The following is a 23,741-nucleotide window of genomic DNA, read 5'->3' on the forward strand; positions in this document are numbered from 1 at the left end:
ATTATTCATTCAAATCTGCCTGCTCTTAGAAGATAATCAACATTGAAAATCCACTAGCTTCTATTGTATTTGAGTGTCATTTACAGAGTTATCTCCCTTAATTTTGAAATCTACAGTGCATTCTACACAATTTTTATCTCCTAAGAGCACGGGTTATATGAAAAACCACATGTTAATTTCTGTTTACTATGACATTTCAAATAAAATATAAAAAATAAAAATATGTAGGCTTTTTACCCATGAATCACATTTTGCATGATCCTTAGCTGGAGTGCTACTTAAAAGCTGCTATAATAGCGGTTTCTATTTTGGTTGTTTTCACTTTTTGCAAATCTATTCTTCATAGTTCTTGCGAGTTAATTTGTTAGTCTATACAATAAATCTGACCTGAACTTAACCCATACAAGTCATAATTCATTCACCAGCGAGCACGCAGCGCAAAGCTAAAAAAAAAGGAATATTGGCACAAGAGTTGAAATAATTGATCTTTGGTCCAGTTTGTCATTAGCCCTGTCTTCTAAACGCAGATAAATGTATACAAATGTACTGTTATTTGGTAAATGTGTATTTACATCATGTCTTGGCCAGAAGTGAACGGCTTCTGTTTAGTATCATTCCATTAAATAGGGTATAAGTACAACCCATATCGTGGGAACGCAAGTGTATGTAGTATTACCTCTTTTAGGGGCTAACTTCGTGTCGACTTCATTTACTGTGTTTGTTTAGTCGAGTGCTTATTCTACCGGTTTAAATTATTTAAAACATTTTTGTGCAATAGGTAAAGCATAAAAAGACAATCAAGGACACCAGGATTCGAACGATTATCAAAAGAATATGATCAAATTAAGGATAACAAAATGACGGGAAAAGTAGACATATACAACAAAGAACATGAAACAATCAAAATATATAGTTACGTGTAAAAGGTAACAAATGATAAGACATGTCCTAACTCTACTAAATACTTGGATCATGAACCAGGTGCATCGATAGAGTATGCATCCCAAAACAAAAATGAGTTTTACCTTTTTGAAGTGAATAGAAAGAAAAAAAAATTGTCTAGTTTTCGTGTATCTGTAAGATTATGGCCAATTTTGGTCGTTCCTTTTGATTCCGATTTCATTTTACATGTAAGAACGCTTGCAATAGTTTGAACTAGACACTATATAGTTCAGTTATTATGATGCGTCACAGACGTCTGGTACTTGGCCTTTGTTATATTATCTCGTCACTTCCAGCGCCAAACTGAAAAAAATTACACAATATTTGACATGAACATCATAAATGGACGAGTCTATACCATTTTAGGGGACACTGAACAAATGCTTGATTCTATATTTTGTTGCGATTGGTGTGGGAAATGATGAAAAAACAAGTGTGTTAAACATTAAACCTTTCATAAAATATTACAAATGAAAAGTGAAGCGGACTTGTCAGTATTTGCATTTTATTTCTCAGCTAAAAAGGCATTTGATGTCTTACAAAAATGGAATCACCATATGCAAAATCAAATTACAGATATCATTTTTCTTGCACGTGTTATACATACGTAAATAGAGGATAGAATTAAACGCTTATAATCGTACAAGGATCTGATAATTGTATGTTTAAGCTGCAAGAAGATAAGACACATTAAAATGAGTTTACTGAAAGGATTTGCATTTTTAGGACTGATTGGTAAGTTTAAATCCAATTAATATGAGTAGGTTAAGACGTTCTCGCAAGAATTTTATTCTATACATGTAGCGGGTTGATATGGTATTCCGTTACTATAGGATCTAAATTGACTGTCAAGTCAATTTGGTGACTCAATATTAGAGAAAGATATCGGAGAATATTTTCAAGTGGTGTTAATTGTATTTGTTTATTGTTTATTTGTTGTATTGTTGTTTTTCGAGAGCATTATTCATCTTAAAGTATCAGTGTTACAACGGTATAAACAAAAAAAATAATAATTGTTCATCTAGTAATCGGACAAAATGTATATAAGATATGGGGAGGGAACGACAAAAATTTGCTTCCCAAATTTGACAGTTCTAACATCGTTGGGAATTTTTCAGACCCTTATATATATATATATATATATATATATATAAGGGTCTGAAAAATTCCCAACGATGTTAGAACTGTCAAATTTGGGAAGGAAATTTTTGTCGTTCCCTCCCCGGGACTCGAACATGTACCGCTGTGACATCTATGGCAACACCACCTGCCAGTATATTAAAATATAGCTTTCGCTGGCCGGGTGATTCCTCCTCGTAGGATTAATCTTGGGCTGTAACTTAGTATTATTATATTTTAATATAGTCTAGCTGGCCGAGTGGTCTAGGGCGCTGGACTTAGTGCAGGCGGTGTTGCCATAGATGTCACAGTGGTACGAGTTCGAGTCCCGCGGAGGGAACGACAAAAATTTGCTTCGCAAATTTGACAGTTCTAACATCGTTGGGAATTTTTCAGACCCTTCTAAGAGTTTACGTTATCTTCCCTGTATCAATTTGATCAGATGGAGCAGTGTAGTGAATAGAGTCGTCACATTCTGAGACGTCATATATATATGATATGATATAATGGAGTTCCCGTGATTTATTTGTTAACCGTATTTATGTTTCAGTTGGATGTTTTTGTTTACAATGTCCGGTAGGATGGGTTAGTGGAACTCATTCCTGTTATCTCTTCCATGACCAAGCGTTAACTTGGTGGGAGGCTGAGGTAAACATAAATATAAAAAATAACAAACAATTATTGTCGTTGCTAAAATGAAATGTCCGTAGGTGTTTTTGAAATAAGGACAATAAATTAAAGTATCTTCTCGACAAAAAAAAGATATATCAACATCCGAATTTAGGAATTTCATGATTTATAAGCGTCGTTTCACAATAAAAAAAGTTAAATGACAAATATTACGAAACAAGGTTCTTCGTTTTACAATAAAAGGACGATTGTATTAGTAACAAGAGGTTTTATTATTTATTCAGTCGAAAGCACCTGGGAATGGAAAACAGTTCAAGATACAATAATATTCACTTTGCAGAAAAAATCAAAGTGAAACATTACGAACCTGTTTTGTTCTCCTCGTCATTCAGATTCAGAATATTTTATTTTGCACTTTCAGCATTTCTGTAGCTCTCAGCATTCGCACTTGGCAAGAGTAAAATCCCCCGAGGAGAACGTATTTATAAGTAATCAACTTAAACATATCAGAGGTACTTAATATTGAAAACCTGTCTAAACCGAAAATCTTTTTGGATTAAAGGCTTTGTTCAATATAGGCAGTTGTTCGGTTTTTACAGCTTGAAAATATATTGAAATTGATATGTAAGTACTTCATTAGATATCTGGTTTACACAGGTTTTCGGTTTTTCTATGGCTTAGTTATGAAAAGTGTTTTACTATAACATTTTGTGACAAATGATTCACACACACACACACACACACACACACACACACACACACACACACACACACATTTGTGTGCAATTGGGAGAAATTAACAAACATTATCCGTAATTGGGAGAAATCAACACGATTAGGAATGTAACTTTCTCAAATTTGGAAAATGCTATGCCTTAAAAGTCACGAAATGAGCACATATTTGTAGTATTGTAATGATGATCCTTCACTTTATCCTTTTTAAAGTTATAACGACAGGGTTACTCAGATTTCAATAATTTGTAGCTTTCTTTATTTTGATTATTTTTGACATGTGCATTTTTGGAATATAATTTTACTACATGTTTCAATAAAAAGTTAACTTATGTTAGCTCTACTTGTTATGGTATTTTTCGGTGCTTTTCCATATTTTACAATGTCCTTTTGCTCCTTTAAGGGATGGATATCTGTTCAATTTATTTGTCTTTATGTAACAAAATGTGTTGGTGGCTTAATAACCACAGGGTAGTGATATGCGTCTAGTGCAGTAGTGATCGAACGTCTCTAGATCGCTACTGACGCTGGCTAGTCTACGTGTAGACGAAAAGGGGAGCAGCGTAAGCAGAAGCCTTCCTCTGCCAGTACATAGCCTCTACACTACCAAGACTCCTTCAATTTGCCTCCCCGAGGTAACACACGGTAACTTGGGTCTAGTACTCAAGGCTAACATGAAGGGGATCTCGGAGTAACAAGGACCCTAGAGGTGTAGAGTGCAGGCCCACCGGCGCGTGGAACACGCCCTGGCTCTCACCAACCTTGCCCCACCTATGGGTTAAATAGATCGCTGCCTTGTGATGGACTGTTGAGTCAAAGGCTACGGGAGACAACCCAGACAGAAAACGATGGTCAGACTGGGATCAAACCTTTGAAAGGGAACCTGTCTAGGAGAGGAAACTCTGATGTAAAACCCGGCTAGAAAGGAGTCGTCACCCATGGTAGGGAACCTATCTAGGAGAGCTGACTCTGATACAAAAGCATGTGAGGGACTTGCTGACCACCACATTAAAATAAAGCTGAAGCTAGAGGGCCAACCCCCACTAGTGGATACAAATGGTTACAGAAACGATTATAGTAAAAGTCATTCCTCGGACTCGTCAACGACTAGAGAAAGAGGACCAAACCAAACATCGAGGACTGCAAATGACGCGAAAGCTGATGAAGTTGTTCTCACCAAAACAACCAACAACCATAGGCACTTGGAATGTTAGAACAAAGTATCAAAGTGGCAAAAGCTTGCAAATTGCGAACGAAATGGATAGATACAATATCGAAATTCTAGGACTCAGCGAAGTAAGATAGAATACAGCTGGAATGACAACACTATCTTCAGGTCATACGGTCATATTCTCAGGAAATCCAAATGAAGACGACATACATGACAAAGGCGTGGGATTCATGCTTACAAAGAAAGCCAAGAAATCGCTATTGGAGTGGAATCCAATATCTGCAAGAGTGATATCAGCTAGATTTGACACTCGATTCCAGAAAACAACATTTATACAGGTGTATGCACCAACAAACACCGCAGACGAAGATGATAAAAATGACTTCTACAACTTATTACAATCAGTTGTTGATACCGTTCCTAAAAGAGACATCCTTATCATCTTAGGAGATCTGAATGCCAAAGTAGGTGATGACAGAGGAGGTAGAGAAAGGGAGATAGGACCACATGGAATAGGGCAAATGAATGAGAACGGAGAGATGTTTGCTGACGTTTGCGCTATAAACAGTCTAGTAATTGGCGGTACTTGGTTTCCACATAAATCTTGTCATAAAACCACCTGGATTTCACCATCTGGAGACACTGAAAACCAAATAGACCACATAACAATAAGCCGTCGATGGAGATCTTCATTACAAGATGTACGAACAAAACGTAGAGCAGACGCAGCATCAGATCACCACCTTGTAATTGGAAAAATTAAACTCAAGCTTTTAACAACAAAGAAAAGAGAGACTACAAAAAGGAAGTTTAATGTTGAGAAGTTTAAAGATCAGAAAGTGAAAGAAAACTTCCAAATTACACTCAGGAACAGATTTAGTAGTTTATTAGATCTTGACAACGAAGAAATGAACAATGATATTGATGACATCTGGAACTCAACAAAGACAGCCATTCTGGAAGCATGCGAAGAAACAGTTGGTTTCATTCAAGTGAAAAGAAAGAAATGGATGTCAGATCAAACATGGGATACAATATCTGAAAGAAGGGAAATAAAAGAAAAGTTGATGAGTGCCAAAACCAGACAGCAAAAGAAAAACCTGCAAGACCTTTACAGCGCAAAAGACAGAGAAGTGAAGAAAAGCTGTAAAAGAGATAAAAGAAACCATGCTGAAAAGTTAGCAGTAGAAGCTGAAAACGCTTGCTTAAAAGGAGACATCAAAACATTGTATAACATCACAAGACAACTCAGTGGAAAGATCTCTCAAAATGAAAATTTACCAGTCAAAGATAAAAACAACAATACCCTCCCAAAGCTAGAAGATCAGCTTGACAGATGGAAAGAACACTTTAGTGAGGTATTGAACAGACCACCACCAACAAATCCACCAATACTTGAAGAAGGTCCAACACTTAACACAGAGACTGACAAAATTACCGAAAATGAAGTAAGAAAAGCCCTAAAACATCTTAAGAATGGGAAAGCAGCGGGAATCGATGGCATACCACCAGAAGCCCTCAAGTCCATGAATGACACTACCATTCAATATCTTCTTGGGCTATTAAACCAGATATGGGAAAAAGAAAAAATTCCAAAAGACTGGCAAAAGGGACTCTTGGTAAAACTACCTAAAAAGGGGGACAAATCCAATTGCAACAACTGGAGAGGAATAACTCTTTTGTCCATTCCTAGTAAAATCCTATGCAGTATAATCTTACAAAGAATGAAAGAAGAGATTGATAGCAAGCTGAGAGATGAACAAGCTGGATTTAGACAAGAACGATCATGTGTCGACCAGATTGCAACACTCAGAATAATTATTGAGCAAACGATTGAATGGCAGTCATCCCTATATCTAAACTTTATTGACTTCCAGAAAGCATTTGACAGCATAAATCATCAGGTCTTGTGGAACATTCTAGGACACTATGGGATTCCTCCTAAGATTATTTCCATGATTAAGTTACTGTATGAAGAATTCTCTTGTCAGGTCATACATGCTGGTACTTTGACGGATCCTTTCCCTGTAACAACTGGCGTAAGGCAAGGATGCATTCTCTCTCCTCTTCTCTTTCTCATAGTCATCGACTGGATAGCAACAACAGCTTACAACGACCCTCATGGTATACAATGGACACTAACATCTCGTCTAGAAGACCTCGAATTTGCAGACGACATATGCACACTATCGCATCGTCTTCAAGATTCCCAACACCAGGTCAACCATCTCGAAGAAACAGCTAAAAGAACAGGATTGTATATCAACACAGCCAAAACCAAAGCCATGAGAATCCAACAAAACCAGATGGATCCAATATTGGTAAATAACCAACAGATAGAGAATGTAGATAAATTTACGTACCTTGGAAGTGTCATGAGTACAACTGGAGGCACTGACGAAGATGTACAAGCCAGAAAGATAAAAGCATTACAGGCTTTTTCCATTCTAAAACCAGTATGGAAAAGTAGAACACTGAGAACGACTACTAAGATCAAAATTTTCAACAGCAATGTTAAGTCTGTCCTGTTATATGGTTGCGAGACCTGGAGAGAAACTGAAAACACCATGAAATCTATACAAGTCTTTGTTAACAAGTGCCTAAGAAATATACTGAATATCAGATGGCCAGAAAAAATAACAAACAAGAAACTCTGGCAAAGAACAAAACAACAACCAATAGAAAACACCATTCGAATCCGAAAATGGAAATGGATTGGTCATACTTTAAGGAAGAACAATAAAAACACTACAAAGCAAGCTTTAGATTGGAATCCCCAAGGGCAAAGAAAAAGAGGAAGACCAAAGAACACCTGGAGGAGGGGTTTGAACTCTGAACTGAAGAGAGTAGGACTAACGTGGAAGAATTGTAACACCATCGCCCCAAACCGAAGCGAATGGAGAGAAACTGTAGTCGCCCTATGTCCACCCATGGACGAAATGGAATAAATCAATTATGTAAGAAATTGTTTTTACAAATAAAAAGAAACAAGTACAATTATAATAACTCGAATTCATTTACAATGTGAATTCGTACAATTTCTTGAATTTCCACATTCAAATGATGTCACGTACATCGTTTTGTTTTTTCTCTGTTCACATGTTTTAACAAACCATAATACTTCACTGCACCTCTTTTTTGTAACATGAAATATCGTTAATATCAATAAAGTATTTTTATTACATTTCGTATTTTGTAGTTTCCATTTAAACAATCCATTTCTGATAAATCCATATTTTGTGAAGTTGTACGCTTTTCATTTTGATTACAAGTTATATAGCAAGGCTGACGTCAGCTGTTTACGATAAAAGCGTTTTATGTAGCAATACTATCAGAGTGAGTATTGACGGTCAAATATATCTAGGTACATGTGTTTGCATAAATTGTTCACTTAAAAAATGTGAAAAATAAAAATAAATATATATAAAACTGGTTATACTTGACTCGGCCAAATTAAATGTGCAGCAAAATATTTTTTTCGTCGTAAGGAAGAGAAACTCATTCAGCAGAAAGTACATAAAATTTCCACAGAGAAATATACTAAAACAATTATGTTTAGCGTGCAATATCATGTTTTATGGAACATACATGTAAAAGAGATATCGACCTCGACCATGAGCCTCGAGCAACATCTCTTATACGCATTCCATAAAACAGGACTTCGCATGAAATGAGATGTTATAATTGTATAACATTTATTGGCAATAAGCAACAAAAAAAAAACAACAACAATTATGATCATAATTCTCCGTTTTAGCTACTGGACCGCATTGGTTGGACGGAGTTGATGATGTAACAGAAGGGGACTGGCGATGGGCTTCCAAATTTGACCAAAAAATAACCGAAAACATCTGGGGCCCGGGAGAACCTAGTAATTCTCATGGTAATGAGGATTGTATGGTAATTATCCCCTCACATGCTTATTGGAATGACGACGACTGCGCTCGTCGCCACCGCTGCGTTTGCGAAAAGCCGTAATAAAAACTCTTATCAATATTTGTTTATATGTTCATCTTGATAAAAGATGCCATTCCATATAATTTTTTTTGTATAAATTCACCTCCATACATACCGTTTACATTTCAATTTTTAAAAGAACTAATTTTTATTCAATAAATGCTTACCACTATAAATTCTGAAATGCCCCATCTGCACAGCTAAACAACTGGAAAACAAAATAAAAACAACCTTTGAGACAGCTTTGAGTCACCCTTGACCCGAAATACCCATTACTAATTAAGGATATGAAGGGGACGAAAAGTAACGTGAGAACTTTAATTTATGGCGGTAAGTAATTATTCAATCAAAATTTATTTAAGTTTACAAATTTGAAATTTTAGTTGTATAAATTCTGAGAATATCAGAATGAAACGTATGGCTGAATCCCTTTAATTAGAAGAGGATACTACAACATTGATTCGTTGTGCAGTTTCTATGAGTCAACAAAGAATAAAGGCTATCAGCATGTGTAGCCATAGAACATAGGCAATAATAAATAAAAGAACCCTGACAATGTCAAAAACATGCAGAAAACATATTTGAGATTGAAGCAGGGTTAAACAGAGCTCTAGAAGAAGATAAAGCTCTAATTTCATGTGCTTGAACAGAATTCGGTGACAAAGTATTATGTATTATCCTCAGACACTTCATAAGCTAAACGAATGGTAGCTGAAATATTCTGAACACCATTCTTAATAGACACAAACAGACTATAATTAGAAGCTAGACATTTGTGCTGGGTTCTCTTAAGAAAGATCTTAAGAATCCTTAATGGACGAAATATATCAGAACCAGGTGTATTAGATGAAGCGCCGAAAGAAATAGCAGTGGGTTTTGAACCTTTGCTAGAAAGCTGACTTTTACCAAAAAAAACCGGGGTCTGTTAACAAAATAACAGAAGATTGATCTTTGTCATAACGTAAACAGGCTTCTGTAGTTCTGTAGTAGAAAAAGCATGTACTTCACTTCTCCTTCTACCCGAGGCTAAGACTAATAGGAAACAACATTTGTAAGGAACGAATTTGAGGTCTACTGCACGTTCAAATTGTGGAAGTTTTAGAGCAGACACTGTTGAATACGTTTTTTTTCTGTCTTGTTCTTAAAAGATCAAAATTTCTAAACAAATAACTTAAATGATCATTGTAAGAGAAATCAGGTCTACCTGATATAAGGAGAGTTCTACAGATAGCAGATTTATAACCCTTAAAAGAGACGTGACACAAATATTTATTTTTTTTTTCACATTTCTGGTTTATTTTAATTTATTACTCCTGATATATATACCAAAACGCACTCGTAGTCACTTACGTAATTTAATTGAAGACAAATTGATTCATAATCGAAGATGACCAAAGCCGTACGAATTTTAATTAGCCATATGTATCTAAACAATATTTTCTGATAATGTTTTCATTACATTCCTTAGAAACAGGTTGAAAATATTTCCAGATATGGTCTTAGTAAAGTTTTCTAAAATGTTCAAAAAATAGTTGTAGAAGTGTAAGAAAAACATTTTTAATACATTATTTAAAAAAAAAGTTTTAAAACGAATTTAGAAAATGTTCTTAAACTATATTTAAATTATATATGGGTGATACATTTTGAAAATATTTTTAATAGTTTTAAAAGGGTTTTCTGCATAAGCTTAAAATGGTATGGAAACAGTTTACTAGAATAGAAATACTGATAGATGTGACCCCTTAAAGAGGACATCACATCAATGATTTTGTATATATTCCGCGTTTTCACGATTAATTTATGTAAATGTACATGAAATTGATGGAGGTTATGCTAAATTAATGGAAAAAATCAACATTATCAGCAACACGTACGAAAAAATATAAAAGATAAAATATAGAATACAAAATAAATAGGTCATAACGTTGAAATCCTAATAATTTATCACTATAAGACAAAAGAGACTATATATTATTACATCATTTTATATATATATATATATATATATATAATGACCAAAAAGAATATTATACACATGCATTATACATGTAAAACTTGCCTTTTTAATTTGTTATGCATATATTTTAATTTAAAATTAATTCATCCCAGTTTATTGATCCTTGTCATTCACTTAACCAACTCCTGTATAGATGATGGCATATCCATAGAAAAAAAAATGAGATAATAGTTTAAAAGATGTGCCACGCGCTTTTATTGGCTTTGGTCAGAACAAATCTTTATCAATGTCGGTATTATCTTACACACGCATACAAGGATCACACAATGTTTTAAGAAAGGACTTTGAAGAGCTGGATCTGTCCATCAAGACGTAAGTACAGATCTATGTTAATTAGATATTTAAAAACTGCATGCAAAGTACTTTAAGGAAGTAGACCTAGGGTAACAGACATAACTATTGAAATCAGTGACATGTTTGTATCATATTCAATTTCACCAAAGTCTGTCAAGCTTTTATTTGAAATAGAATGAAATCAATCCTTGTTACTTTGATACTTACATGAGATTGATTTAATATGCAGAATACAAACGTTCTTATGATTTACAAGAGTTATGTCCCTTACCCTAGGTCTACCTTCTTAAATAAATGCTAGTCTGTGTGACTTTGTTTCAAAAATATAGCTTGGCCAATTAGTCATTATACTATTTCCTAGACAACATCAGACTGTGAAGACAAACAGACAAGTGGTTTCTAGTTATGTTTTGATTATATAATGCTTGTCATTTTAAATTTATTTCGTTATAAGAAATACGCCTGTTCTTTCTTTTTTTTCAGGGAATAGGGATTACAAAAGATGATTTAATGCTTCCGATAAACCAGGATTATAAAACCTTTTTAAGGTAGGCTTTATATTGTGATGATAATCTGATTGGTCTATCTCAAGTGATAATGGCGATTATTAGTCTTTCTCGTGGGTATGTCAATTCATTTGACCACAATTGCAATATGCAATAATTTTATTACATTAACCAGTGGTGGATCCAGCAACTCCAAAAAGGTGGGGGTGTATGGCTTTGAGCGCGCTCACTGTAGGTAGTATCATTAATTTTCTATAAAATAAAATTATATATTTTTTCCATTATGACCATGCGGCCCTCTTGGACCCACCTCTGTTTATTTTGCTGGACTAGTACTTCATTTAACTTTTAATTATAGAACACGTGTATGTAATTTGGCTATGGTCATCCACTTCATGTTTGAAGAAGACATACATTTTAAAGGTGTACATAGCTCTGCTCACAATAACTTCAGCCCCGTGGAGGTCCGAGTGTCTAAAGAATATGCCTGCAGCAGCACTAAGCTTGTCGTTAAAGGCGTCTAAAAAGTGCTCAGAACATTAGCCGGGGGCTGGGGCGCTCTGCCCACAGAGCAGCTTGGTTGTGTGCCCCAGGTGGTGGAACGGGGTACCCCTGTTGTGTTACATGCTGGGGTTGTCAGGCTATAGTACGGAAAACCTGACCGCAAACCGAAGTGATGCACCGTGTTGGGAAAGATGCCACGTTCCTCTTACGTTAAAGAACCCTACTGTGGTATTCTCCCGGAGTAGGAACCGTAGGGCTCAGCCACAGTAGGCTAAATTGCCCGACCCTACCCACCTCTTCCCATTTCCAGCGACAATCAAAATTTGTCGACCCCATTATCCTTGTGTCCCATCCCATTTTCATGTCATCATCATTTCATGTTCATTTTATCATCAATTTCATGTTCATCGTCTGAATATAGCTGAAATATTGCTCCTCGGATGTTAAACTCCAACAAACAAACACAATAACTTCAGCTTGACCACAAATAAAAAAAAAAAACAAAAACAAAAAACAGAAAACAAAAAACAAAAAACAAACTCAATTCATGATTTTTAGAGTGCAAATTAAATCTGAATAAAAACAGCATGTTTTAACCTAGCAGACAAAATAGTATTCCTATGATTGACACACACATGCATTGCGAAAATTTGTATATAATATGTATATATTTTTTCCTCAGTATTGCAATTCTAACTACTGTATATCGTCACTAAACTAATACTGTACACCTTTTGTTAATTTTTAGAAAACCAAAGAAAGAAAAATGGACGCTGCTTGAGATGTCTGAAGATGAATGATTGAACTGACAAAAACTCTCTTAGAAATTGCGTTTAAATTTGACTATATCTATAAAAAAGAGAACTCTTTAAATTTCTTACCTTATGATAAACCCGTCGTATGTGTATGCGGTTTTGCACTAAAATGTTCAGTTTCTAAACAGTAAAAATAGGTTTGAACAGTTTTAAGTGAAACATTTAGTTTGAAAAATGATGTAACAACATTTTATAAAAGTATTTCTGAAATTTAAAAAAAAAATGTTTTGAAAAAATTTATTTAATGTTATTTAAAAACATTATAATAACATTATATTGAATGATTTTATTGAAAACCTTATTATAAACGTATCTAAAACATTTTAATTACGTTTTTGTGTTAGCTGGGGTGTTACCTCATTGGCTCTCAATTCATATTTTGAGAAGTTGAAATGCGTGGGCTTCTGCACTTTTTACATGATTTTTACAACTGATAGTGAAAATATTGAAAGAGAATATATACTTACGTTTGTATAAACTTAAACTACTTCGAGACCACTCCTGACAAGTGAGTCAGTACCAGGGAGTGTACTATAAAGTTCCTGCATGAAAAGAGGGTTATACGAATATGTTAATTTTTTATTGGTTTTTGATAATTTTATTTAAGAACTCATAAGGTTTTCGTGCTGAAGCTTCGTGTTCTAAAGCTTTATTGGCTGAAATCAAATATTAAAGAAGGTCCGTACCAGCAAAGCTCACATTGGGTCACCTATTATATACTATGTATTATGTACATGTGAATAGTTTTGTTTCAAAATCCGTAAGAAATCGAAGGAAATTCAGTCATATTTCATTTAAAGTCACACACCTACGTCAACACCTCTGTCATGGGTCGTTAAACCATGTAAAGTTTACAGAAGCCACACACGCTATCTCTTGGTCATGAATAAGTCTACCGGGCTTGTTTATTAATATAAAACAGCGGCAAAGAAGGAACTACAATTTTAGTTACACCCTCCAGTTCAAGTCCTAAAAATAGTGTGCAAAAAAGTTGTGTATTCACCACGCGGGGATGTGTGCTAAACGAAAATAAAAAGCTGACAGAAAACGAGAAGAACTATTGTCTTCTTACTTTCTAAACATGAAAATTGCACCCATACACAGATCAGTGGACAAATCGGTATCGTATAAACATGCTATTTTCGAAGATAATTTATTAATTTATTCGGGCACGTGTATACATTTTCAAAGTACCTAAATGGAGATTGAGAATAAATGACACACCACTTCCATATATGGTAATTGAGCGTTACTTCATTTATGCATATTAATTAGGTCGTCGTGAAAACACCAATGAAACATTTTAACTTTATTTAACACTAACCTGATGAGAAAACATGTATCTCTAAAGATACTATAGTTTTTTTATACATATAAAGGTTTGTAAAATGACATTTTTGCGTCACATCTCTTTTAATGGTGGACGGAACAAAATTCTTGTATTCCAAAGACAGAAAACCTAGAAAATCTGCTTATTGGTGTACAGTGACGTTGATAGGATCAATTTCCCGTCTTGAACACTAATCACTAATGATTGACCACTTAGCATCATAGACGGTCTCAGAAAACTGTCTTACAGCCTTAGAGCTGTATGTGGATGCTCCTTGAGGAACGTCCTTCTGACAGAGTCCTTCTCGTAGAGTAACCATGCGTGAAGATGCAGATTTTCCGGATGATGATGCAGTACACTTCCTTTGAATTGAGACAACAGGTTTGGTAGCAGTAGATGAGGGAGTGCATTTGCGCAAGACAATTGCAGAAGATCTATGAACCATGCTTGTCTTGGCTAAGCTGAAGAAATAAGAATGATCTGAAAAAAAAAACTCTCGACTGATCTTTTAAAGAACTGAAACGGTGGAAATGCGTAGGCAGATACTTCGTTCCAAGAGAGAAAATTGCGTCTTTTATGCTGCTGATAAAAATTTGAACATAAATATTTGGTACTTTAATATTTAATAACAACTGTGTCGATGCCACTGCTGGTGCAACAAAAGTCCCCGAAGTTATTCGCCAACCCAGTAGTCAGACTTGTCAACTGAAAGTGAAAACGAAACAATGCATCCGGAGGCCATATATTCCTACCTGTGAACAGGCCATGCGCAAAATGCAGCTCGGTGAAAGTACTTTGGCATTATCACAATCGTCCCTCTTTTTAATCTGGTCACTTTGAAAAAAATGTTGCACAATTAAATACACCTAAATTTCAAAAAGGTGAATGACTATAAAAGTAAGTGAAAAAATGAAGTCAAAAGAATTATGCAGGAAACGTTGAGGTGCAGGATATCAAGCTTTTCAAATATTTTGGGATTTCCTTGCAGCAATACTATTGTTTCGTCCATGGATAGGATCAAACAGACTGACAAGAGCTAAGAAGCTGTGAGTGATATCCAGAGCCCCTAGAGAATAACGTCACCTCCTTCCAAGTTCTTGGTGTCATTACTTGGCACAATAAGTTGTACTTGATACTTAAAGCAACGCAGTGAAGAATAACAGTGTAATCTTGTTGCAATATCACATCTGTTTCACTTATGTACACATTGAAACTACACCTACAACGTAAGAGGTTGGAATTCCGTTCCTCCGATGGCACCAAGTCAAAAAATAGCTTGCCAGACAACCTCTAGCATTGCTGCAGTAACATTGAAATTTACACATTGCTATCTCAAATATTCAGCTAAAATAGATGAACTGAAGAAATGTTTTATTAGTAAAAATACAGAAAAAATACACACAATCAGAATACATACAAAATGCAAAACAGTTAACCTTTCTTTTGATACTTTTTTAAGGGAACTAGTACATTTCGTTATCACCATTGTACTAATACACATACATAGATCTTAGTATTACATCTACTAACTACGCCTATAATTCCACATGGTCAGTAATATCAGACACTCTAGGTTCAGACGCTAAGCCAATTAAGAAAAATATTTTCATCTAAGTGTTTGAAATTTAGTAAAGGTGATGACAACTATTCTCAGTCTTGTGTCAAGATGTCAAGCAACAGTATCAGTGACAACACTATACATTTCAATCTAAAGCAGTCAAGCTATTCCAAACATAGCAGATGCATGCGAAATTTCAAAGATTGCTACTGTCAGTTTACTTATTCATCTTCAGGCATCTCAAGCAGCATCCATATCCGTTATTTGGTTTTCTGAAAAAAATGTACAGGATTAATGGACTAGTCACGATATATATACAGTTAGAATTTAAATATTGAAGGAAAAAAAATACATATTATTAATTACATATTACTTGACTTTTTTGTAACACGTGTATATGTCAATCATGGAAATACTACTGTCTGCTACATTAAAACATGCTGTTTTGTATCAAGATTTTATTTGCACTTTGCAAAATCATAAATTGAGTATTAAAACTGAAATTTGGTGAGCAGAGCTATGTACACATTTAAAAAGTATGGCTTCTTCAAACAAGCAGTGGATATCCATGGAACCAAACATCATACATGTTCTCTATAATTAAAACTTTATTGAAGTTCAGCAAAAACAGGTGTCCAAGAGGAGAGTATCTAAGGCCCCCCTCATATTTAAAAAAAAACATTTTATTTGATAGATAATTAATTATACAACGAATAGTGAGCCCTCTCAAAGGCCATATTTCCCCACCCCTCCTTTTCTCTGTTGTTGGATCTGCTACTGATTTATGTAAAATATTTATTGAATATTGCGGTCAAATGAATGAACAGACACACGAAAAGACTGATAAATGCCATGATCACTTGTCGTGGTCCAATCAGATTTTCTTCACCATATACAACTTACCTTGAAAAAAACTAACCATCTTGGTTATGCAATTATGCAAACATGAATGTGCAAAAAATCATAAGATTCAAAACTTACAGAACATATTCAACATTATGAACACAATTTTGACGTGTAGTATAAATGTTTCTGTCAATTTGGCTTTCCATACATGCAGGACATGAAGTAATGTCATGAAGTCTAAAAATAACTTTTTAACAAAATTTTGAAATAAATGTTCTGGTCAGATTAAGTGCAAAACATCAGCCTAAGTAATCATAAACATAATCTCAATATTCATACAACTATCATGACAACGAAAAATGATTTTAACATACATCTATAAGGCACGACTATTGCAAAATACACACTTCAAAATGATTGTAAACTTTTGACAACAAACATCTATATTCATTCATAAGATAATTGTTCTCTTTGACACAGACCTTTAAAGTACCAAGTATGGTCAGGAATTAACGTGGAGTTTGAATATAAACATTGGCAAAACTAGTGATCGGGTATGTATGAATAGCGGACGTCTCGGCCCTCGAACCGATCAGCCCAGGACCACTCGGACCTTTTTACAGGACTAATAGTACTATGTTACAGGACAACTCGGACCTTTCTGCTTTGACTGTGGAACTAGTTTACATGGATGAACCTGGTTATTTTCTTTATTGAAATATTAACCTGTTTTTTTCCATGTTTGTGGGGAATTTTGTTTTTATACAGGCTCAGTCAGTGCTGATTTTCCATTATATTATATTGAAACCTTTTTTATACAATTAAAATATATAAAGCGACAAATTGTTAATATGTTATTACAATCAACAAATTAGGCGTAACATTCACATTATCAATACATGAACAAAAAGCACAAAACACTTTCTTTGTTTATTTGAAACACATTAACACGATAATATCAATGTCACTGTCTAGATGGTCGGGCCTTAAACATTACCATACTTTTTAGGAGGCGACTGACGTAGATAGTCTTGTCTGCACACTACTGCCACAGTTGGAACAGCTTATCCTGGGTGATGAGGGTCTTTTTCTTCTGGTGACATTTCAGTTTACCCTCGCCTGAGAAGTTTCTTGGCTTCTTTGTAGAAGAGCTTTATGAGTAGGTAGAATGCATGGTTGCCTTTCTTGGCACGGCGATTAAGGCGGTGATGCAAACCCGCGACATCGTTGTCTCATATGACGGTCCAAGTTGTCTTATATGACAGTCCCTGAATACACGAACCGAGTGGTCCTGTGCCGAGTTGTCCGTGTGGGGTCAAAATCTAATTGCGTGATATAAAGTTTGACATGTTAACTTTGTCATCGGACATACAATTGAAACAGTATTATACAAAACCAGAAACGGAGAAATACCTATATTTTCCGGAGCAGTACACATTTTCGGGGTATTACAAAACAAAATTAAAACAAAATCAGAAGTAAGTTGAGTGTTTCTCGTCACGTGATGTTGTCTAGAGACTGGGAAATTGTAAAATGACTAATTGGCCAGCTTTGTTTATAAAACAAGGTTACACATACTAGTATTAGTTCAAAGTATGTTGACATACAGTTTTTAACTTTCTAATTACAAAGAATAATTGTACTTACAACTTGTTGGACAGATCCAGTTCTTTAAATCGTCCTCAGAATCGTGTTTGCTCTTTGCACACTGATAAATATTTGGTCATTTATGTAACTTTCCTGAAACACTGTATCTCTGGGTGGGGCATGTAACGTTCGTGAATTCACCCGAATTTGATTGCAACTGCAGAAATACCTAATTAACATGTAATTTGGTTCAAGCGGGTTTGTGAGATATTTTCCATCACTTGATTCTTTCTATTCCATATTTTAAAATCAACAGATCACAACACATTCAATTGTTCGAAACAAAAGTTTATGTCGAGTATCGAAAAAATGATGCAAGTTGTAAAATAATATGTATACGTATAATGTATTTTAAAAACTTCATAAACTACTATGTCAGCAAAAAATGCCAAAGTCATTACTCGATTTCAGCATAAAATAGTGTTGCGAGAAATTGATTACAGCAAGTGTATTCAACACTTAAGGTCGTCGCCAGTTCCTTTGAATCATTCAGATAAAGCAAGGAGACTTACAGTAGAACAACTAACAGGATATAAACTAGAGGCTCAAGAGAGCCTGAATCGCTCACCTGGTTAACTGTTTGCTTATTTGAAAAAAACTTGAGGAATGAGACAGGCTAAGTTAAAATCAATTAAATTGTCAAATGCAAGAAATGCTCTTCATAGCATTTTCATGACCTGAACCAGAATTTTGTTAAAGACAACAATTTTTGATTTTTTTTTCAAAAACCTGTCTTATGACCCCGAAGTTCCATTTTTAGTATAGGCTGCCATATCTATTCGCGGATTAAAAATCACAACAGTAATTTTGAGCACAATGCACTAAAAAACTATTATACTTATTTTCATTCAATGATCTCAAATGGTTTTAGAGAAGATTTTCACAGTTGTACATAGTCAAGTCAATGAATGGTTTTGAAAATTTCGGCATAGGTCCTTCTCATGATGCTTAACAATTTTACCCTATGCCTGAAATTTGCTAATGGCAACGGTTTTTGAGTTATTTGCAAAAAAACTGCCATCTGACCCCTACGTTCTATTTTTAGTAACGGCGGCCATGTTTGTCATGAATCAATAATCCAAACTGTCATTTTGTGTGGGATACCCTAAGGAACATATATTTCAACTTTCATTGAATTCTGTGCAATGGATTTTGAGAAGAAGCTTTTCAAAAAAAGTTCCAGGGGTCGTAACTCCTACGTCAGTTGACCAATCGTTTTGAAAAGTTTGGCATAGGTCCGTCTCATGATGCTGAAAAATATTACACATGCCAGAAATTTGCTAAAGGCAACGGTTTTTGAGTTATTTGCAAAAAAACTGCCATCTGACGCCTACGTTCTATTTTTAGTAACGGCGGCCATGTTTGTCATGAATCAATAATCCAAACTGTCATTTTGTGTGGGATACCCTAAGGAACATATATTTCAACTTTCATTGAATTCTGTGCAATGGATTTTGAGAAGAAGATTTTCAAAAAAAGTTCCAGGGGTCGTAACTCCTACGTCAGTTGACCAATCGTTTTGAAAAGTTTGGCATAGGTCCGTCTCATGATGCTGAAAAATATTACACATGCCAGAAATTTGCTAAAGGCAACGGTTTTTGAGTTATTTGCAAAAAACTGCCATCTGACCCCTATGTTCTATTTTCAGTAACGGTGGCCATGTATTTTTCATGGATCAAAAACCCCAACAGTCATATTGTGCAAAACACCCTAAGAAACAATCATGCCAAGTTTTAAACCTGTCAGTCCAGTAGTTTCAGAGGAGAAATATTTTTAAAAAATTTGTCCACGACGACGACGACGACGACGATGGACGCCAAGTGATGGCATAAATAACTGGAAGTATTGACCAAATTCACGGGTTTTTCTAGAAAAAACTCACAAAGGTTTGATTTCAAGTCCAAATTAAAAAGAAAAACTACTACATTGTCAGCAAATATCTGTTTACATGGTAGAGGAGACAATGTCATAACACCAAGAGTTCTTAACCGATATTATATACATATATATATATATATATATATAGAAAGGTCTGAAAAATTCCCAACGATGTTAGAACTGTCAAATTTGCGATGCAAATTTTTTGTCGTTCCCTCCGCGGGACTCGAACTCGTACTGCTGTGACATCTATGACAACACCGCCTGCACAAAGTCCAGCGCCCTAGACCACTCGGCCAGTTAGGCTATATAAAAATATAGCTTTCGCTGGCCGGGTCATTCCTCCTCGTAGGATTAATCTAGGGCTGTAACTTAGTACACGATGTATGGTGGTACGGGACAGTTCATTTAGATGTTAATATGTAGGATAGAGGATCAAATTAATGATGCATGTTACAACAAATCAATATTATTCAACGTCTCAGAATGTGACGACTCTATTTGCTACACTGCTCTATCGGATCAAATTGATGCAGGGAAGATATATAAACGTATAGAAAGGTCTGAAAAATTCCCAACGATGTTAGAACTGTCAAATTTGCGATGCAAATTTTTGGTCGTTCCCTCCGCGGACCTTTATATATATATATATGCATTTGGTTTTTTTTTGTGGACAAGCAGCGATGCATGGAGTTCTGAGACTATTTTGCACGACAGCAACTGTGTATATATTAATTTGTAGGAAACTGGGTCGGTCAATATTGTTCCAACTTCCTTGTACCAACTTGTACCAATATTTACTTTCGTAGGTTTTACTTTTTATAATATATTCTTCATAGTAATGGCAAGCTATTGTATTGGTCTATAGAAGAAATCTACCTGAAATTTACCCAATACAAGTCGTAATTAATTCCCGAGAGAGCATCCAGCACAAAGTTAAAAAAAAATAATTGGCACGAGAGTTGGAATAATTGATCTGTGGTCCGATTTCTCTCGATTTCCTTTTTTGTTTGTTATGACATCATCTTTTGTAACTTTAAAGTTCTTATGGATGCCGTCGAGGACTATGCAAGAAAATGGATAAAACGAGAACAAGAAGACATTGATTCTCTGTCAGAGTGGTTTAAGGCCGTGAGGTCTTTAATTTTGAAACGAATGAAAGTTTTAAGGTCAATGAGTGCCAAGGCTACATCAGTTTTCAAAGACCCCGCTGTAGCAAAAACATTGTCTACTACACATGACAAATATGTTGTCGTACCAGCAGACAAAGCCCAAAACAACTTTGTTTTTGTCTGCAAAACGTTTTGTATCCAATGTTTATTATCAGAGGTAGACGTAGAAAATAATAGCAGTGACAAGACCTATACTGCTACCACTCTCTCCAAAGAAGAGATTGTGGAAAACCATAAATCTGTGCTATCCTCTTTTGGTCTCTCTTTCAAGGACGATGATTGTGATTTACCGTCTATGTACTGGATTCACAAGAATCCATACAAACAACGTTTCATATCTGGATCTGCAAAATGTACCACCAAACATCTTTCAAAACTTTTAACTTCTATACTCACAACTGTCAGAGAGGGTCTGCAGTCCTACCACAACACTTGGTACTCCCGTAGTGGTATTAATTCAATGTGGATCCTGAAAAATTCGAAAGATCTTTTGGAGACAATCAGTTCAAGACTATTATCTGAATATAATAGCATTAAAACCTATGATTTCTCAACAATATATACTTCTATTCCCCATACTCAGTTAAAATCCCGACTTAAAAACATTATACATCGTTGTTTTTCCAAAAAAGATGGTACACCTAGATGCAAATATATAGTTCTTGGTAGAGATTCCTCATACTTTGTAAGAAATAATTCCAAATCATCTTCCAAATATACAGAGGAAGATGTTTACAAAATGCTGGAATTTTTAATCGACAACATATTTGTCCAGTGTGGTGGACGAGTTTTGCAACAAACAGTCGGCATTCCAATGGGAACAAATTGTGCTCCTTTACTTGCTTACCTATTCCTTTACTTTTATGAGGCTGACTTTATAGCTGATCTGATCAGAAAGAAAGAATATCGTTTGGCTAGATCCTTCAATCTCAGTTTCCGATATATAGATGACGTATTATCTTTAAACAATCCTAATTTTGGGGATTTGATACATCGCATCTACCAAAAAGAACTTGAGATAAAGGATACTACAGATACTGTGAAGTCAGCCTCATATCGTGACCTACACTTAGAAATCGGTGGTAAAGGAAAACTATTGACCAAACTTTACGACAAACGTGATGACTTTTCATTCAGAATTGTCAACTTTCCTTTCATCTGGGCAACATCCCTTCGGCTCTACGTATGGAGTGTTCATATCACAACTCATACCTTATGCCAGAGCTTGCCGAAACTACGCAAACTTTTTGTATCGCGCTAGAACTCTAACAAATAGGCTTCTGGGACAGTTTTGTTTGTTTGTTGGGGTTTAACGTCCGAGCAGCAATATTTCAGCTATATTCAGACAATGAACATGAAATGGATGATAAAATGAACATAAAATGAAAAAAAAGGATGAGTCACAAGGGTAATAGGGTCGACAAATTTTGATTGCCACTGGAAAAAGGGAGGGATGGGTAAGGTAGGGCAATTTAGCCTCCTGTGGCGGAGCGCAAAGGTTCCTACTCCTATCGAATACCACAGCAGGGTTCTTTAACGTGCGAGGAACGTGGCATCTTTCCCAACACGGTGCACCACTATGGTTTGCGGTCAGGTTTTCCGTATTATAGCCTGACAACCCCAGCATGTAACACGCCAGGGGTACCCCATTCCACCACCTGGGGCACAAATCCCAGTTGCTCTGGGGGCAGAGCGCCTAGCCCCCGGCAAGATTTCTGAGCACTATTTAGTCGCCTTATATGACAAGCTTAGCGCTGCTGCAGGCCTATTCTTTTAACACCCGGACCTGCACGGGGACTTCTAGAACAGGGTTATGTTGTTACAAGATTGAAGTCATCACTACAGAAGTTTTATGGTCGTCATCATAACCTCGTGGATCGTTATGGTGTACCCATCAGCATCATGAAAACTGATTTATTCAACGGGTCATAGTTTTCTTTTCCTCGTTTGTCTACCCCGGACTTGACTTTTTATGAGCAACTCGGCGGGTGTTTCTAGAAAAGCAGAGGACGCTTACCCTACCGGTGCACCTAGTCCATGCTCCCAGTTTTTAGTGGAGTCCGAGTTGCTCATTTACTTTTGTTATCTTGTATGTATGATTGTAATTACTTTATGTTCTTTGTTGTGTATGTCTGTTGTATAACCTTTGTTTCCTTGATTACTCTTGTACAACAAAAAAGTAAATATAAAATAGTCTAAAAAATATCAAATTCGCTTGACAGGATGTTGATCATTTTTCAGGGTGGAGTCATTATGATTTACAAATCTACCATTAGTTCTGCCTTCTAGACACATATAAATGTATACATATGTTAAGTTTTTGGAGTAAATGGCACCTGTTGAGATGATGGCATAAGTCCTTTAAAAAGGGTATAAGTAAACCCAAATCGCAGGAATGCATGTGGATGTAGTATTAATTGTTCCTTCTAATAGGGTGTGACTTCGTGTAGACTTTTTGTTTTACTGACTTCGTGTGGTCGCGTGTGTATTCTATTGGTTTAAATCATTTCAAAATATGTTTTACAAGAGCTCATGCATACATAGCGAATTAAAGGACCCAGGATTCGAACGATAATCAAATGAATATGGACAAAGTCTAACGACAAGACAGGAAAAATAGACA

General features: G+C 35.5%; 1 protein-coding gene and 1 long non-coding RNA gene across 2 annotated transcripts; both read left to right on the top strand.

Annotated features, from left to right (window-relative positions):
• Positions 1-3,846: 3,846 nt before the first annotated feature.
• On the top strand, positions 3,847-8,590 carry LOC148621228 (uncharacterized). Its single transcript, XM_088575366.1, has 2 exons — positions 3,847-7,551; positions 8,352-8,590. The coding sequence occupies exon 1, from the start codon at positions 4,741-4,743 to the stop codon at positions 7,540-7,542; it is 2,802 nt and encodes a 933-aa protein (XP_088431492.1). The 5' UTR covers positions 3,847-4,740; the 3' UTR covers positions 7,543-7,551; positions 8,352-8,590.
• Positions 8,591-10,627: 2,037 nt separating this feature from the next.
• On the top strand, positions 10,628-13,092 carry LOC148621229 (uncharacterized). The gene is made up of 3 exons (XR_015921120.1): positions 10,628-10,880; positions 11,346-11,410; positions 12,621-13,092. It is a non-coding gene; the product is annotated as an uncharacterized LOC148621229 (long non-coding RNA).
• Positions 13,093-23,741: the final 10,649 nt, after the last annotated feature.

The sequence above is a fragment of the Perna viridis genome, chromosome 3 (assembly GCF_037379345.1).
Source record: "Perna viridis isolate PV_CMFRI_1.1 ecotype Kerala chromosome 3, ASM3737934v1, whole genome shotgun sequence".
NCBI classification, from domain to species: domain Eukaryota; kingdom Metazoa; phylum Mollusca; class Bivalvia; order Mytilida; family Mytilidae; genus Perna; species Perna viridis.

Excerpts from the sequence above, each read along its gene's own strand:
- LOC148621228 (XM_088575366.1), top strand. The coding sequence starts at position 4,741 with ATGACAACACTATCTTCAGGTCATACGGTCATATTCTCAGGAAATCCA.